The sequence below is a fragment of the Equus przewalskii genome, chromosome 15, assembly GCF_037783145.1.
Source record: "Equus przewalskii isolate Varuska chromosome 15, EquPr2, whole genome shotgun sequence".
NCBI lineage: Eukaryota > Metazoa > Chordata > Mammalia > Perissodactyla > Equidae > Equus > Equus przewalskii.
Window position 1 is genome coordinate 49,241,498 of NC_091845.1, and position 18,325 is coordinate 49,259,822.

Below are 18,325 nucleotides of genomic sequence, written 5' to 3' on the forward strand. Positions count from 1 at the left end.
ATTAAATGACTCTTGGAAAAAGCTCGAGGTTCTGCAGAACATGTGAATCATCTCTGCTCCAGCCCTAACTCTTTGTGACCTCAGAGTCTCTCCCAGAATCCTTGTCTGTACAATGGAGACAATCATCCTCAGTGTCTCCCTCAAAGGCTGATGATATTTCATAATACTTAAATCAGAAAATATTTATGAAATATAATATTAAATGTATTAAACATAATACTTATTAAATAAATTAAATCAGATACCTAAGTCAGAAAATTCATGAAAATACCAGGTCAGCTGTAAGTCAAGGCACAAGTGTTAGCTAGTAATGTTTATTCCTAAATAACTTTAACTTAGGAAGTATTCACTTATTCAATAAGTGAATTTCCCTCTAATATAAACCCCTCAGCCCTGGGGTTCCATGACTCCTTCCCAGAACCAAGCATCTGAAACCAAGAGAGTCTGAATCCCTACGTCTACATGATGCTCTCATTAAGGAAAAACAAATAGCCAATCTGTAAACTGTAGTGCTGCTAAAATTTCTGCATTTGGGTGTGCTTGTTAATTTTGTTATTTTTCCAATAATCTTTTTGAATTGACTGGATATTTGAAAATAAAAGAATTGATGAATTTGCCATTTCTTTTATGAAAAATGCAAGATAAGAAAATCAGATCCGTTGTGAAGTGTGAACACACCAGCTCACCGTGCATTTATAGAGCAGGAGCCAGGAGGCCCATCCACCACAAGGTGGCCTCTGGCCAGTCCCCTAAGTCCTCCGAGGCTCAGTATCCTTGTCTGTAAAGTGCGGGGACACCTCCATCTCTACCTACCTACTTGGGTTACTGTAAAACATACATTGCATGTGGAAGCATTTTGCATACATTAAAGTGCTAAACCAATGTAAGGTATTATTTAGGGATGGCCACAAATTGCCCAGAACACAGAGAATTGCTTTCTCAAACTTAAAAACACCCATGAGGGCCTACAGGGACCAAACCTTCACAATGACCCTTTTCTATTCCCACTCCCCCTGGCTCTGTCAAGTTAGAGGGATGAACAAAACTCCTACCTGTACGAAACTACAAAATTTGGTGCCCTCATACAGGATTGCATTAGTTTTCCCAGATCCTCCTGAGGCATTTTAAGTGGGAAAAAAATATTTTCTTAAAAGCAAAATGACCTATAGTTTCAGGACATTTTTTTCTGAATTCCATGATGATCTTGGATTTTTTCAAATTATCTTTGTTTCCTCACCTCACCCTACTCCGTCCCTTTAAACACCAAAAGAACCATTATTCCACTGCCCAGTCAATTCTACCTAAACCGGATATCACTTGGGGTTTGAAATTGTACATTTATATTCAATTAGCCTCAACCACCACAAGGCACGAATTAACCCTGAAGACAAGCCAGCCAGCCTTGAATGATGAGGTCTGTTTTGTCCGTTAGGGGAAGGACATGGTTTTCTTTTTGCTCCAAATCTTTCTCTCAATAATTTTCTTGTGGGGTTGAGGGTGGGGAAGGTGCTGCTCAGCTCCTTCGAGAGGGCTCAAGAGCAAGAAGCCTCTGAATACGGTAGAATATCAAGGGAAACAGGAGGTTTCACTGTTCATCATTTTAATGTGGATGGTGCTTTTTCACATTAGAAAGACTTCCTGCCACAGAAGTCACTGTAAAAACCCGCCCTTCTGGTCCTTAAACCCTTCAGAGTAGGTCATTTTAAAACCCAAAAGTAAACTTCAACACTTCCACCTTAAAATGAAACACCAGGCAAAACGCCCCATTCTATTGTGTGAAATTTCCTAAGCCTGAATAGATGCAACCACTGCTTACCAAACTGGAAATTATTCTACCTCATTTCTCTCTGTTTATCTCACATGCCTTTAGAGAAAAACAGCTTACCAGGATAGCCATTTCCATCCATATCAATGCCTCCTGATATGGACTGACCAAACATCCGTAGTACAGGACTTATCTTCCTCCCCGACAGTTTCTGAAACAGATAATAGGGAAATTGAGTCACCGGAAAGGAGCACACTCACAAATAAGAACCACAACTGTCGCAGCCCAGCTTCCCGAGGACACTTGGGCTTGAAGTTGTTGAAAGAAAAAAACATAGTCCTAATTTGATCAGTGGGCCTTTAGCAGGGCACCAAAGACCACACACTCCTTTATATTAGTTGCCTTAGCCAAATATCATCATGTAAAATTTTTTTCTAAGTTCAGTGCTAATGAAAAAACCAACCAAGACTAGCATGTTAATGTTTGGACATGCTGAATGAAGTTCAAAATGGATAAAGTTTAACTTCCATTTCTAATGGAGGTTCTGTTTTGTTTTTACACAGGTATAGCTGGCTGAAATTCTAAGAATATATTTACCTTATATCTCTCTACCCAAATATGCACTAAACATGTAACAGTCCTCTTCTAAGAGGCACACGCAAGTCCTTCCCCAGGTGGACAGGCCATTAGCACATCTAGCTGGAAAAGACGGCCGTGTGGAAACCGCCTCTCAATTGAGCCAATCAGAAGAGCTCCAGGCTCCTGAGTTTCACAGAGAGGATGACACAGTTTTACCTAGTAAATCTAGAACTCCACAGAACCCTCTATAAACTGTAGAAAATTTAAAAAAAAAATCAGCTGAAGCTGCCCTCCCCCCTAAAATGCAGCCCTCAACCAACCATTCAGAATTCACAGCTCCACCACTACAGGGCATACCAGCATCTGTACTTACGTTTTATTCATCATTAAATTCAACGTATGTTAACACATGCCGCCTTGGTTCAAGACTATTTGTTGTACATCCAGTCTGCATCATACGTTGACATTCACGCGGCACAGTTCCTCACAAAGATATCGAACTTCCTGAATCAGAAAAGTCCCACCTTCTAACCTGTTCCTGCTTCCCTTTCCTTGGGGAGACTTACCCCACAATGCCCTCATTGTGGATGATAAAAGAAATGCTTTGTTTTCATGCCATGCAAAATCCACGTCAGAAACAGATATCCAGGAACTCACTATGGACGTTTTCCTTATCATTTTCCTTAGTGAGACATCCTGCAAAGTCAGGAGTGTGGGGAGGGGGATTTCCATAGGATCTACAGATGGAGACGCCAGGGATGTTTCCCGCCCCCCCAGCAGCCAATCACTGCAAACAACCCTCTGCTTGCCATCTTTCAGTTAAGCCATCCAGCAGGAAATGTGAAAGCATCAAAGTACAAAGCAGAACACTGTAAGAAACACTGAAGAAATGTCTCTTGCTAACAGGCAGAGCCCACATCCCACACGGCTCCATCTAAACAAATGTGTATGTGTGTCTGCACATTTCTTAAAAGCCACATCTTGAAGCTCAGCTCTGAAGTCCAACGTGAGCAGTAGCCTGCCCTGGGTTTGCATTTCTAAGGTATGGCGTGGCTGGGACAAGGGGGAAGAGCGAAGGGGTGGTCCATTTGGGGGTGGCAATGCAGGCTTAAGTTATCCCACAGACATCTGCAGGCCATTATGCCATAAAGCCAGGAAGATAAGTCTGCTCAGTGCTAATAACTCTAAATGAAAACCAGGAGCCTTGGAAAACCTCCGCTTGACCAGGTTTATATGCAGTGTCCTTACGGTGGGGGAAAGATCACAGGGACCGCCATGCCATGCCCAGCGGGCTCTCAAATTGAGAAAGGCACACAGGATCTTAAAGTCAACACTTTCCGTGGTGAACTCAAGAAAGCGGAATGAGCTAAAGAGTAACACGGAGGAACTTCAGGCCCTGATCTCACAATTTACCCAGCAGAAATAATACCAATCTGGGCCAAAGAAAAGCGCCGGGCTTGCCCAGAGTTGTTTCTGACTTCCTCCTCTAGTTCACCCACACAATGCCCCCTCTGTCTGGGCCTGGGTCCCGAAGAATCTATCATTAAAGGATTTTTTTCCTTTTAAATCACTGACCTTATCATACACATATTAGCAGGCTGGAAATGTATAATCATGGTTTCTTTCTTTTTTTTTTTTTTTTAAAAGAGCCCCAAACCACTTCTTTGTCAAAGCTAAGGAGCCAGCCTGCGTGCTGACAAAGGCAGGACAGTTCCAGCTGCTGATCCCCGCTTCCTACTAAAGACACTCTACTCAAACCACAAAATTTCTACTTCAGTGCTCTGCAGGGATTCCACCCAGCAACAGAACACAACACTAGAGGCCGGCCGCAGGAGGAGGGGCAGCTGGAGCCTCCCGCAGGTTGCCTCTCTGTGTGATTAGCTTCCAAGGTCTGGGACCAAGTTTCCAGGAGGATGCATGGAGGGTGACCCCGATGGCTGCCTGAGGACAGGGCTCCCTGGATGACTTTCAGCTTGTCACACTGGCAACAGCATCCCTGATCCAGACTAGAACAGCCCTTGGGACACGGACGTGGCCCCCAAACTGTGCCAGAAGCCCTATTCCCCCTGACACATTGGCGATATCACCTAAGAGTTTATTCCCACCATTATTCATTTCTAATGAAAAGAAGATGGCCCTCGTAGATAAATGTCCCTTGGAGTATGTATGCCTCATGGTAAAAGAAGTTTCCATACTCCTAAGCTTTCCAATGGATCTTCCCTGAGGGTTCCTTTTTCCAAAGTGGAGCTAAGGGGGGTGGTTATAATAAAAGATTTGGGGGTCAGACTGGCAATGCTTCAGTAGCCATATTGCCATTTATAAGCTGGTGACCTTGGGCAAGTTAAACAACCTCCCTGGGCCAGTCAGAAATAAAAGGTAGATAATTAAAGGTACCCTTCTCACCTCGTTACTCTGAGGATTAAAGGGAAGAGGTCTGCAGAGCAGGCACTCAAAAAGCCACCCCTCCTCTCGCCAGCACCTCCCTCAGCATCTGTCTCCGGCAGGAGTCATGAAGCTGAGGAGGCCCCAGCACAGAGGGAGCCTGAAGCTCCACTGCCAACCAACCAACCAACCAACCTTCAACCTTCCCCTAGCTAACTTAGATCCGCTGCAAGAACAACTATGAACGTATGAATTGACCTTGCATGTCTGTACTGCCTCTTAAAATCAATTTGTAAAGACTGTTTTTCTTACCTAGAGACTTTCATACACGGACAGGTTTTGATACAACTATTTCATTTTATACAACATTTTATAAGAACAGGACTCAGTTAAACTTGTTTCCTTAGCAATAATCAAGATACGAGGCAAGCTTCTTTGTGATGAGAAATATAAGCATGAGGAGGAAGTGATAAGCACATAAGTATTCAAAAAAATCAATATTTGCTGATTGGAAATTTCTCAATTTGTGCTCAGTCCCTTTCTGTCAGTGATCTACTGGAAGAAAGACACAGGCCTGTGCAACTCGACACACAGACATCCACAAATATCCTGACGATGCTTCTGTCCAGAGTGACTTCCTTTTTTCCCATGGGCCGGGCTTGACACCATCAGCAAGATTGAACACCAAGCTGATATGGCAAAAAAACAGAACTCACCACTTCCGCATTTCCATGTCTGAAGCGTAAGGCCAGAGCTCTGACCAGCTCCTTGTTTCAACGCCAATGGAGACAGCAGCCCTGTGATAGCTTTTGGGCCCCTCCTCCGTAGCCCATTATCTCTCTAGATTATTTTTTACAACCTATTCCTTTGGCTAAGCACAGATGGTTGACAAAAGAGTAATCAAAAAAAGGAAAGCCCCTGTTTTCTGTTTTGGTTTTTTTTTGAGGAAGATTGGCCCTGAGCTAACATCCGTGCCAATCTTCCTCTATTTTATGTGGGATGCCACCACTGTGTGGCTTGACAGGTGGTGCTAGGTCCACGCCAAGGATCTGAACCTGTGATCTCTGGGCTGCTGAAGCGGAGCATGTAAACTTAACCACTATGCCACCAGGCCGGCCCCAAAAGCCTCCTCTTCTTAAATCAATAGCTCTAACTCTGGGTAAGAATTCGGGTACTACCTTTTGCAGGCAGAACACACTCCTGAACATGAGCAAACTTGAGAGCCTATGAGTACGTTTTTGTATTTAATAAGCAATACCAATTGTTTACGTCTTTCACTAGAGAGTAAGAAAGCTGAAGGCAGGAACAGTGCTGTGTGTTCCTTGGTACTCCCACGGCATGGGATGGAGTACAGGTTCCCTGCATGTTTGTCAAATAAATGTATGAACAGTTACCATGTCACTCTCACACCAATTACCATTGAGTACTGAGGGATTATCCCACTGGCATCGCCATGATAGATATAGACCGCCCCGGAGAAGTCATCCTCCTTGGGTGCACCAATGGCCACATCTGAGGGGAGAAAAACAGCTATGGGTTAGAAAAGCCATATGGAGTAATAAAGGGTGGTTTTCCTAATTCCTCTCATCATGTCTGAGTCCCTCCATGCCAGAAATTTCTTGGTTGTTGATAGTTTAAACATTAAACTAGGCACATAATCTCTTAGAAGAAAAAAAGAAAGTAGAAAGAAAATGATAGAAGTTGAGTTTAGTTCCAGAGAAGTTTCTAGCTCATCCTCATAGGAAAAGTCATTGAGCCATCCAATAAAAGAAATGCCAATATAAACTGCCCACTCTAGATTCTTTTGGTGAGAGAGGGAAATTCCGTAGACAATGGTTATTGCATAACTGAGAAAGTCAACTCTATTCCCGGATAAGAGAATTATATAAAATAGCATTCATCTCACCAAAGAGTAATCAACATCACTCTCACAAACTGACAACTCCTGGAAACAAAGCCTAGATCCTCCTTACTTTTTTCTTTTGCTTCCAATGCAAGTTGTATGTCTGCAGAAGTGAGGTCAAGGGTGAGGGGCATGCACCCACGTGACCTCAAGCGGGTCCCCTCTCTTCAAACAAAGCCCTCTCTGGCCACTGGTATGAGGCTATCAAAGGAGCCTGGACGCCTGGCCTGAGGCAAGAGCTGCCCCTCCGCCCATCTTCCAACTCAGCTATCTCCCCTAGTGACACAGCTCCCCCAGGTCCTGATGTCTGAATACTATATATACCGTGAGGGCAGGCGGTATTTAACAGACCAGAGAGAGAAGCGAAGAGACTATAAAGGATACTGCTATCCAAAGAGAACTAGACATCAGGTATACACACCCCCACCCCTCCCAACACTTACATATTCACAACTCCGTGTAGTGTGCTGTCTCTATCAGGGAAGAGAATGTCTATTTCTCCCCTTACTCATTTCACTAATAACACAGTAGAGCATCATAGAGCATCAGAGGCTCAGAAACAAGGGTTTGGGGAAGGAGGAAGCAGGTTCAAACTTCTCTGCCATAGAAGCCCCAGTGGACCAACCCCAAGATTCACTTGCATAGCAAACACGTAGCAAAGAACGCTGAGCAGACGAGAACAAATTATGCAGAAGCAAAACTCCAGCGGGGTCAGAGCTCAGCCCTGTGTCTACATGGAGGACATTGTTTCTAAAAGGCGTCCTCTCTCCCCAGGGTGCGTTGATGGGCCTTCCAAGCAGGCAGGTGGATCTAGGAGCACGTCACACAAGGGCTGAGTGAGATGGCAGACGCGAGCTCACTGACCTGGGAAGCCATCATCATCAAGATCGTCCAGGCTGGCGATGCTTTCCCCAAAGTGTGCGTTGTAGGCGCCATCCCCAGTCAGGGCCAGCTGCTCCTCGAGGGCTCCCTGGGAAACAGGATGGAGGGAAAACGGAAAACAAAACAAAAACAAACAGAACGAACAACAACAAAAAAAAACAATAAAAAACCAGAGCTGAGACTGCTGCCCCCCCTGGAGCACACCCATGGACAGGAAACACCTGGGCAAAATCACAGGCTCCCCAACTTCTCTCTCCTGGTGGCAAAAGGAGTCCCTTTCACCTGGGCAGCAGGAGGGTCTCCAACAGCCTGAGACATGTCTGAGAGGGAAGGAGATGGTCATGCTGGCCAATACTAAACCTCTCTTTCGTCTTAACACTCTAGAAACCAAGCAACCACCCTATCTGTCCCCACGGTAGCCTCTCAGCTTTCCTTATAGCAGAACACTTTTTCCCCAAATTGCTTTTAAAGGGAATGTATATTTCTATTTTTCCTCTCCTGTGCCTTTGAGTACAAGTCTAAAAAGCTGTTTTGTAAGTTGCACATATTAGTAATCTTGACAGAGGGAGTCCTAGCTCAGAAAATCCAACACTCAGTTGTTCTTGGCCAGGGAGTGGGGGTGGTGTACACACAACCATGTCCACTATCGTGTGTGGGTTGGATTTCCTGAGCAAACACCAACCAACAGAGGGAGGGGTCAATGGTGATGGTGGCAGTGAAAGCCATCTTGAGGATACCCACTCTACCCCCAAATCATTGACACGTGAACGTCAGAGTGTTAAAACACCATCTGATGTTTTGCGGCATAAGAGTGTCTAAATCTGTGCCAGTGCAGAGGCGCTATGCACCCACCGTACAGCCACAGACATCCCAGGGAGTGTCTGGCTTTTGTTACGACTGAATCTTCTTTTTCATTATAAACACAAAAAACTTGCAACTTGGGAACAATAAAGATGTGATGGTTTCTTAAGTCAATGAACACCCCCGTCCTACAACACAAATAAGTGTCGATTTCTTCCTATTAGTGTGGTGGAGAGGAGGAAGCACGGATTCTTTGTGTGTACCAGGCACTGTAATAGCCATCTCCTCACTTAAATCTCACAAGGACTCTGTAAGGAAGACCTTATGACTCTCCCCACTTCACTGATGAGGAAACTGAGCCACCAATTTCAAGTTATTTGTCCCCATCACCAAGGCCAGTAAGTGGCAACACCAAGATTCAAACACACGTCCATCTAGCTCTTAAGTCATCATTTTTCCTACTCCTCCACTCTGCCTTGCAATCATTAATCAAAGAGGATGAGGTTCACCAGAAATAACAATACCCTGGTACTTGGGGTAACCACATGGCATTAGGAAACGGCGGTGGGGGTAGGGAGTTTGTGGGTGCAACGTGCCCCGAGAAGGTCTGGAGGGCCTGCTCCAAGATTCCACACCCTGATTTAGACACAGCGAGGGGCTCTTGGCTGGTCACCTTATTGCCTGAATAACACCCATGCAAATGTGTCAGTCTCCTGCAAACAGGGTGGCCAGCAGCCACTGAATGCCAGCTGTTCTAATCTCCCTAAGGATCACCTCATTTCTCCCCTCACCCACCCGGTCCCCCTTCTTAGAATGTCAGTGGGCTTGAAGATGCCAAGAGTCACTGCAACAGGTACCAGGAAGTACCCTCCCTCCCAGGTTTCAGATCCACCTTCCCAAAACTTGCAAACACCCAAGAAAGCCCAAGGCTCTAATGCTCCCCTGGCTCCTCTTCAAATGACTGCCCTCTCTTTCTGGCATCTGCCCACCTAGCCATAGTTAATCAACACCGCCTCCTCCCAAATGGGATAACTAGCATCTGGGTCACCGCTCAAAAGTACACTTTTAGTGATTTTTTTTTTATTATGAAAGTTTTACATTCTCGTTATTTGGATAAAGATAAAACTAAAAATCTACCCAAGCACCATCACCCAGAGAGATCTGTTATTAATATTCTCTACGTATTTTGTATATTTTTAAAGGTGGTTTGCATTTGCAGTTTTTATTCTGCTTTGTCACTGACTCTCACAGGCACGTTGTCGTGTTAGCTAAAAGGCTGTTGGTAACAGAATTTCTTCATTTAATGATTTCCCTCTTGTTGAATACTCTTACTTCTAGATCCTGAAAAGATTCTGCCTTCTCATCGGTCTCCTGCCTCCACTGATGCACTGCTCTCCTCCAGCCCCTGCCACCCTCCACTCTGCTGCAGAGGGCCAGAGGCATCCTTCTGACCCAGTCACCTCCTTTCCATGGTTCTGCGGAATAAGGGACATTATGATTATGGCCCCTTTCCACTGCATTGGCCCCCCACTCAATCCCCTAGTCTCACCACCCTGAATTAAGTGGTCCCACTGCCTCACACCTCAACCCAATTGCCCAGCACCCAGCCCACCCCTGCCTGTCTGCCTAACTCTTACTCCTTCTTCAAGATTCTTCCCAGGGGCCGGCCCAGTGGCACAGCGGTTAAGTGTGCACGTTCCGCTTCTCAGCAGCTCGGGGTTCACTGGTTCAGATCCCGGGTGCGGACATGGCACTGCTTGGCAAGCCATGCTATGGCAGGTGTCCCACATATAAAGTAGAGGAAGATGGGCATGGATGTTAGCTCAGGGCCAGTCTTCCTCAGCAAAAAGAGGAGGACTGGCTGTAGTTAGCTCAGGGCTAATCTTCCTCAAAAAAAAAAAAAAAAGATGCTTCCCAGCCATTGTGTCCTCTGAGAAGGCTTCTTTGCTTCCTCACGCAGACGCGTGTATACTCCCAGGGAGGCAACATGCCCTAGATACGAAGCACGGCAGCTCTGGAGCCAGCTCGCCTAGGTTCAAATCCTAGCCCCACCACTTCTTAGCTGTGTGATTTGGGGCAGGTTACTTAACCTCTCTGGGTGTCAGTTTTTTCACCCGAAAAATGGAGACCTCCTGATACCATGTGCACATTACATTGAAATCACTCACAGAAAGCAAGAGGAACAATTCCTGGTACATAGTAAGCACTCAAACCATAGTCACTAAGACTTCTTGACCCCTATATGTTTGCAGTCATAACACTGCATCTAACTTTCCATTAAAGGAACATTGAGCTTTCTGAAGGTAGGACGCACACCTTCTCACCTCCTCTGGGTAATGAGGCCCGGTGCAAGGCCCAGAGGGGTGCTCAGTCACTCTCACCGGGCAAATGCCCCTCTCCCGGACCCCATCCACATGCTGCCCAGCACTGTACTCACATTTCCTCTGTTGATGTAGACGGTGACCTGCCCTTCGTCCCTGATCTCAGAAAACATGGGGGCCCCCACCAGCAGGTCAGAGAGGCCGTCCGCATTCAGGTCAACTGCGCATAAGGAGGAGCCGAAGTAAGAGCCCATCTGCAACCAAGTTGAGTTGCAACAAAGCATTCAGTGTCTGCCGCACACAGGAGGCCCTCGCTCTCCTCCAGCCCACTGCTTCAGAAACACCTGCCCCCCAGCCCCTCAGAGGCTGTGACAGCTGCACTGCCCAGGAAGCCAGAATGCCCAGGCCTGCAGTGAAAAACCTGACTTCCCTGGGCCTGCTGGCTGCGACGTGGAGCCCCCAGTCAACACGAGACCAAAGCTAATGAGCCCTCTTCCCTGGAGCCCTACCAAGGGGAAAACAAAGGGACCCATGCCTGGAGAATGAGCGACTGTTTTTAAAAATGCAAGCTGAGGTTGCAAATATAGGTTACAACCATAATAAAAGTGACTTGTATATCAGACATTTGACAAAGTCAAGCAAGTAGGAATAAGAAACTGCAGAACACAAGGCAGGCATGCAAATAAAGGTTCTGTGGGGAAATAGACTGCCCTCTCTGAGTCTTGTGCATAAGTAAAGATTGGTTAGGAAGGCATGAGCTGAAGCAACAGAAAAAGGTACAACTCATAAGACACCTTGATGGATGAGGGGACACAGCCAGGTTATACTGGATTTCTCTAATCATAGCTTAACCCAGTATCTATTATTTAAATCAAGGGCCTTAAACCCAAATGCCAAAGGGATCCAGGCAGGTGATATAACAGGTATAAGAAAAAACAAATAACAGTGCAAGGAGGCTTAAAGGTGGCAAGAGACGCTTGGTTTCTGTTCCTTCTGAGAAAAAATGGGCAGTGGTGGAGACTATGGCAAACTGGATTCCATAGACCCAGCTCAAAGAGCAGCTCTGACCCAGCTGCAGTCAACTGCTACCAGGACGAAGGCTGACCCAGAGAAGGCTGACCTTCCCGTTTTTCAAGAAAAGCCAGGGCTGGCCCAGCGGCATAGTGGTCAAGTTCACGTGCTCTGCTTTGGCAGCGTGGGGTTTGCTGGTTTGGATCCTGGGCACGGACCCACACATCACTCATCAAACCATGCGGTGGTGGCATCCCGCACAGAAGAACTAGAAGGATTTACAACTAGGATATACAACTATGTACTGGTGCTTTGGGGAGAAAAAAAAAAAAAGAAAAACCAAAAATCTAAAATTTTATTTGAAGTGCCTATTTTTAAAATGCTGGCAACTAATTCATATTAAAAAATAATAAACAAAGATACCATGCTGGCCAAACAAAAATTTTTGTTGGCTGGATCCTCTCCAAAGGCTGCCAGTTTGTAACCTCTTTGTGTGTGTGTGCGTGCACGCTTTAAAAGCTATCCTTTTAAAATAAAAGTTTTCAAATAAAAGGACTCCAGTTTTATTGACATGAACAAGCACTTTCTTTTGCTGTTAGACTTTGTTGGCAGCTAACTCGGGGAGTTTGAGAGAGGTGAAGGGTGCTACAGCCTAGATACTGCAAATAACCTTGGGACAGGAGGACTCCAAGTCCTTCCCTGTCACATGCCAAGGCCATGTCCACCCAACCCACACCATTCCCCACAACCACCCATTCCCAAGAGGGAAGGGCACGGGGAAGATTTAGAATCTTGGGGAACGGGGGGCACAGAACCAAGTCGCCAGTCATTGATTCAGCGGCCTTGTCCATCTTACTATCTGGACTTTAGTCAAAGAAACCAGTGAGACCCAGGCAAGGCCCCGAAGACGAAGCTGTGGCTGTTCTCTCTGGCTGAGCCCCAGGGGAACAATTTGTTTCGTTCCAATGGGCTATTTAACTTGGCATCTTCATTGGTGTTCAACCAGAAATCCTTTACATGAAGACTATCTAAGTTTTGGCATACAAATGCTTCACATACCCCATTAACTCAATACAACTTCGATATGGCAATGACATGCTTTGGGGTGAGTGTTCCTTGATCAGAGCTCTCCCACCAGCCTGGAAATGTGGGGACCTGTGTCTATATTAACATCTGAATTGCACATATATTGGTGATTTCTCATAAGTACTACATGATGGAGATCAACCCATTGAGACCGGAACTGTTTGGGGGTTTTTTTCCTAATGGTGAGGTCAGGAGACAAGACTATCTGACTAAATTCTGGCCAAACAAAAGCAGAAGTGGATCAGTGGTTTACTGAGTCAGAACCCTCCTCTCTGTGTGTGGCTAGACACAGGGGTAAAGCTAAAGACATCCTTTGAAAGCCTGGGGTCATTTCCTTTCCCTATGAAATAATGGAGAAGTCAGAGAGACAAGAATTTCTCATTTCTTCTGGCAAAAAGAAGAATAAGATGTATAAAGAGAGTAATAGTCTGTTTCAAAATTAGAAAGAAGATGACGGGTGTAAAGCTAGAAGACAATGAAACAAGAGGGCAAGAGTGAGTGGCAGAAGGAAGGAGTAACTCTGGAAGAGGGCAAGGTAAGGCCAGGAAGAGTCTTAAAGAAAATAAAAAGCAGCCCAGCTCCGGAGCTGGGAGGTGGAACACCTGGGTCTTTAGTCCCCCTCCTCAGGCAGCCACGACAGGTCATAATGACATTCAAGCAGACATGCCAGTGTGTCTGTCCTGGAGCTCCACGTCATCAAGTCCAGGAAGTTTGGACAATAGGTTCTCAAATGTTCACCTTGCACATGACCTACTCTCAAATCTACTCCCCAAAATCTGACCACGACCATCACAGATGAGTGTAAGTTATCATCCAAACCAGGGGGTTTCTGCGAAGGAGAGAGGGCACAATTAGATTGTTAATCATGCCAGGACAAGAGGCATTAACTGGGTCTGTCCTGGGCATAGGAAGCAGGGAGTGGAGGACAGAAGCAGCAGGTGGGGAGGCACAGCTACTGTTAAACATGAAAATACTCTGAAAACAGGGTGATAGACGTGTTTAAGCTCCACAAATCACCTGAAAGAGTCCTTTAAAAATAATAGTTATGTGAAGTGATGGATGTGTTAACTAACCTTATCGTGGTAATCATTTTACAAAATACATGTGTATCAAATTATCATGTTGCACACGTTAAACTTACACGAGGTTAGATGTCAATTATATCCCAATAAATCTGGGGGGGGAAGAATCCTTTAATTTTATGCTTTCAGAGCCCAGGGACATTGGAAGGGGAGCATTGGGGGTTTGGGTTTTCCACACTCACCCATTTACTATCTTTTGGAGAAAGATCTAAAATGTTAGGCTTAGCAGCGTTCACACCCTACTTGCTCTTTGGGACTCCTTTTATCACAAATGGCACGAGTTATTTCTTTTCTAACTTTAGGGGTGCTTGGAAAACCTTTTTTGCAGAATTGCTCACAGTCATTTTCCAGTGTTGCTGCTCTGCGGTTTTGGAAATGTTAAAATAACATAGGCCAGCACAGTTCTCAGGGCAAAAGCAGAGCTGCTCTCAGAGAAAACTTTACAAAACTGAGTTTGGCAAAGCTGTTTTTTATTGAAAAGATTATGACAACTATATACTAAGTATACATATTAAGGTTGTTAAAATTGGAATAAGTTCTACTTGTGAGTGGGATTTTTGGAACTTAGAAGAGGATTCACCAGCAGAAGAATATGTCATGAGGCCAGGCTGATGTACAGCAGGTCTAACTCACCGCAGGACCTGAAGTGGGGCACCTGGCCCACCCAGAAAGGAAACAATCACTTTCTCTCCCTTTTATTGGAGTTGTAGTAGGTAAAATCACCTTCTGACATTCTATCTCCTAGAACCTCCCTCCCAAGTCCCAGGCACCCTGTGCTTCTTTGCAGAGCTCACTAGGGCCTCCAGCAAGACCAGCCTCCAAACTACCCGCTTACCTCCCAGCCCAAACTTGTGTCCCCTTAGAGCAGCCTATTTTGCTAAACAATCCTGCTGATCTAAGTCACACTAAGGTGTGCATGACTGATAAGCCCGTGAAAGACGTTGCTTATTAATCAAAGGAATCTCTACTTGGCTTAATTTCAGACTATGGTGCAGTATAATGGAAACTTGCAGGAATTAGGATTAGCAACAGGGTGAGGACAAGATGACACAGGCAGATAAACCCTGCCCAGGACTAATTTCAGGGCAGCCTTCCCAAGCTATTTCTATTCCAAGGTTCTAAAAGGAACTGGGTGATTTTTGTTTGGTTTTTCTTTGTGTGCCAACAGTCCCCAAGGCAATAGAGCCAGAGGGCTCAGGGTGCAAGGAGGAGAGGGCAGCACCGATTTGGTGAAATAGGGAGAATGAGAACCGTTTGTCCAAGTGCCTCCTTGGAAAGTAATCAATCATATACCACGGTTTGCTACCTGTAGTCAACAGGACCTGCTCTCTCTGGAGGTATAGATGTATATGTATGAAAGACAGACAGAGAGGCACCAAGAGGCACAGAGGTAGAGAAGGGCAGAGAGAAAGAGCATGCGATAATTTTGATGACCATGTCTGAACTATGGACAACCTTCTAAATCTCTGTGCTGTAACTTGGCTACATACAAACTTGTCTCGCTACATGTCTCCTACAGCAAGCATGCATCCTGTGAACATGCAGGTTACACACAATGTTGAGAAGCTCAAGGCACCAACATGCAGATGGAAGCACCATATAAATGTAGGGCAGAGATGGGGCCTTTAAGCCAATCTTCTAAAAAGTAAGAACTGATTCCCACATGATGACATCTCTCAAACAACAACAAAAACACACTTATACCAAAAATCTCACCTTTTTACCTGATGCCTGAAAAATCTTAATTAAGGTGCCTGATCTTCGGTCAGCTCTAAAAATATAAACCTATGGAATGAAAAAAGAAAAGTTCATTAAGATGGAAGCAATCACCAAAGATACTTATCAGCATCCTCCTAAAAGTCCTATTTAAATGTCCCACTAGACGCATGGCAGGTGCGCTCACAATAACTGATAATAAAGAAGTCGGCATAGCTCACATTTTACCAGTTTTACAAAGAAAGTGTCCTTCAACCCTGAGGCAGAAATCACCTCCACTGCTCCTGAACCACATTGTTTGTAGAAGCCATGTACAATAAGACCCAAGGAGCTTCCAAATTACTAGTAAACAAGTGAACTCCTGGAGTAAGTATTTCCTTCCTTAAAACATTTCCTTCATTCCTATTAGAGCTTTAGCAGGTATCACAATATGAGACAGAGGGATGGAGGTGAGAATTTTAGACAAAGCAGTTTTCCAAAGTGATTCCACAGAACATTAGTGCCATGAGACCTGCTTGGGCAAATATGAGTTTAGTTTGGGAAATGCTAGGAGTCAACATTAAATAAATTCCTTTTCCAGAGGACTTTTCAGAGCCTTTATTATGTACATTTACACCATGAATCTCCACCACAAGGAGGATCGTTGATGTGGAACTTCTAAGCGACATGACTATGGAAGTTCTTTTTCAAGCTTCATTTTATGGGAAGAGTGTCCCATGAGAACCAGAGCAGAGGACTCTCCCGTGGGGTAAGGAACTGCCATCTTAGTGTGAACGCTTTCAAGCTCTGACACCAAAAATGAATAACCACCCAAATCCTGAAGGCCAGAGATCCATTTTGGGGCTCTTGGAAATCAAGTCTGTACCAGCTCCCATCCCTAGGAATGTGGAACAGTCGGCAACTTTGTCAACTGTGACCAGTTTCCCCAGTGCCTTTCATGTGGTCCAACTGAAAAGCATTTTCATGTTCTTTTTTGATAACTGGATCCAGGATTTACTCTGTCTGGCTCTATCATAAATACAATTCTCAACTTAAAAACTTGACAGGGACTATGCAGTTATCACAACCACCTGAAGAGAAATCTATAAAATTAGATCAAGTTTTCTGCAACTGGTGAGAAAAGAAAGCTGCTCTCATCAGCACGAATTCAAGGCATCCGCATCACCGTGCTGGGAGCTGAGCATTGTTACCAACACTACAGAGATGCCCCGCTGTGTGCAGATCCTCCCTAAAAGACATTATCAATGTGGGAACAGCTCTTGGTGCTATTTCCTTCCACCATCTAGAGAAATTCATGTGACTCAGAAAGATCCACCTCTTTCTTGAAGTTATCAGAGCTCATCTGCATGCCTCCCCCAACTCAGTGCTCTGGGATTTTATCTGGTTTCATTTTCAAAGAACCTTTCTCCATAGCATCAGTGTTAGCGAAGAGGGAGGCACATGCTCCAGAAACATGGCTCCCAACTCCTGCCCAGGACGATCCAGGAAAACAGCCGTCATGAATGTATCACAGTCAAGCCTAATCAGCATATCATACTGACATCCTGGCTGAAGGCTCCAATTAATAGTGGTCTCAGCCCATCTGGGCCTCTCTAGATGCCATTTCTCCAAGCCCCCAGAGATATGGCCAGATTCTATCATAGGTCCACCCCTATGAGCTCAGATCCAAAGAGCATTCCTCTGTTTAGCCTTTCCTATAAGACAACCTATGAAGCTGGTTAAAAATGCAGAGTCCTGGCCAATCACAAGTAAGGAAATAGAAACGGTAATCAAAACCTCCCCAAAAATAAGAGTCCAGGACTAGACGGCTTCTCTGGAGAATTCTACCAAACATTCAAAGAAGACTTAATACCTATTCTTCTCAAACTATTCCAGAAAATTGAGAAAGATGGAGTACTCCCTAACACATTCTATGAAGCCAACATCACTCTGATCCCCAAACCTGACAAGGACAACTCAAAGAAGGAGAACTACAGGCCGATATCACTGATGAACATAGATGCAAAAATCCTCAACAAATTCTGGCAAACTGAATACAGCAATACATCAAAAAGATTATACACCATGATCAAGTGGGATTTATACCAGGGACACAGGGATGGTTCAACATCCGCAAGTCAATCAACGTGATACACTACATCAACAAAATGAAAAACAAAAACCATATGATCATCTCAATAGATGCAGAGAAAGCATTCGACAAGATCCAACACCCATTTATAATAAAAACCCTCAATAAAATGGGTATAGAAGGAAAGTACCTCAACATAATAAAGGCCATATATTACAGACCCACAGCCAACATCATACTCAATGGACAAAAACTGAAAGCCATCCCTCTGAGGACAGGAACAAGACAAGGGTGCCCACTTTCACCACTCCTATTCAACATAGTACTGGAGGTGTTGGCCAGAGCAATTCGGCAGGAAAAAGAAATAAAAGGAATCCAAATAGGTAATGAAGAAGTAAAACTCTCGCTGTTTGCAGACGACATGATCTTATATATAGAAAACCCCAAAGAATCCATAGAAAAACTATTAGAAATAATCAACAACTACAGCAAAGTAGCAGGGTATAAAATCAACATACATAAATCAGTAGCATTTCTATACACTAACAATGAACTAACAGAAAAAGAACTCAAGAACTCAATCCCATTCACAATCGCAACAAAAAGAATAAAATACCTTGGGATAAACTTAACCAAGGAAGTGAAGGATCTATACAATGAAAACTACAAGACTTTCTTGAAAGAAATTGACGACGACATAAAGAGATGGAAAGACATTCCATGCAC

General features: G+C 44.7%; 1 protein-coding gene across 2 annotated transcripts in view; it reads right to left on the reverse strand.

The window, feature by feature from the left end:
* The window catches only part of ITGA9 (integrin subunit alpha 9), a 331,274-nt gene that overhangs the window by 258,241 nt on the left and 54,708 nt on the right, over positions 1 to 18,325 (reverse strand). For both annotated transcript variants that reach the window (XM_070577273.1, XM_008524662.2), the window contains exons 8-12: positions 15,529 to 15,597; positions 10,750 to 10,887; positions 7,494 to 7,599; positions 6,144 to 6,238; positions 1,886 to 1,976 (exon numbers count right to left, since the gene is read on the reverse strand). In XM_070577273.1, coding sequence (XP_070433374.1) covers positions 1,886 to 1,976; positions 6,144 to 6,238; positions 7,494 to 7,599; positions 10,750 to 10,887; positions 15,529 to 15,597 — 499 coding nt within the window. The remainder of the gene's footprint in view (positions 1 to 1,885; positions 1,977 to 6,143; positions 6,239 to 7,493; positions 7,600 to 10,749; positions 10,888 to 15,528; positions 15,598 to 18,325) is intronic.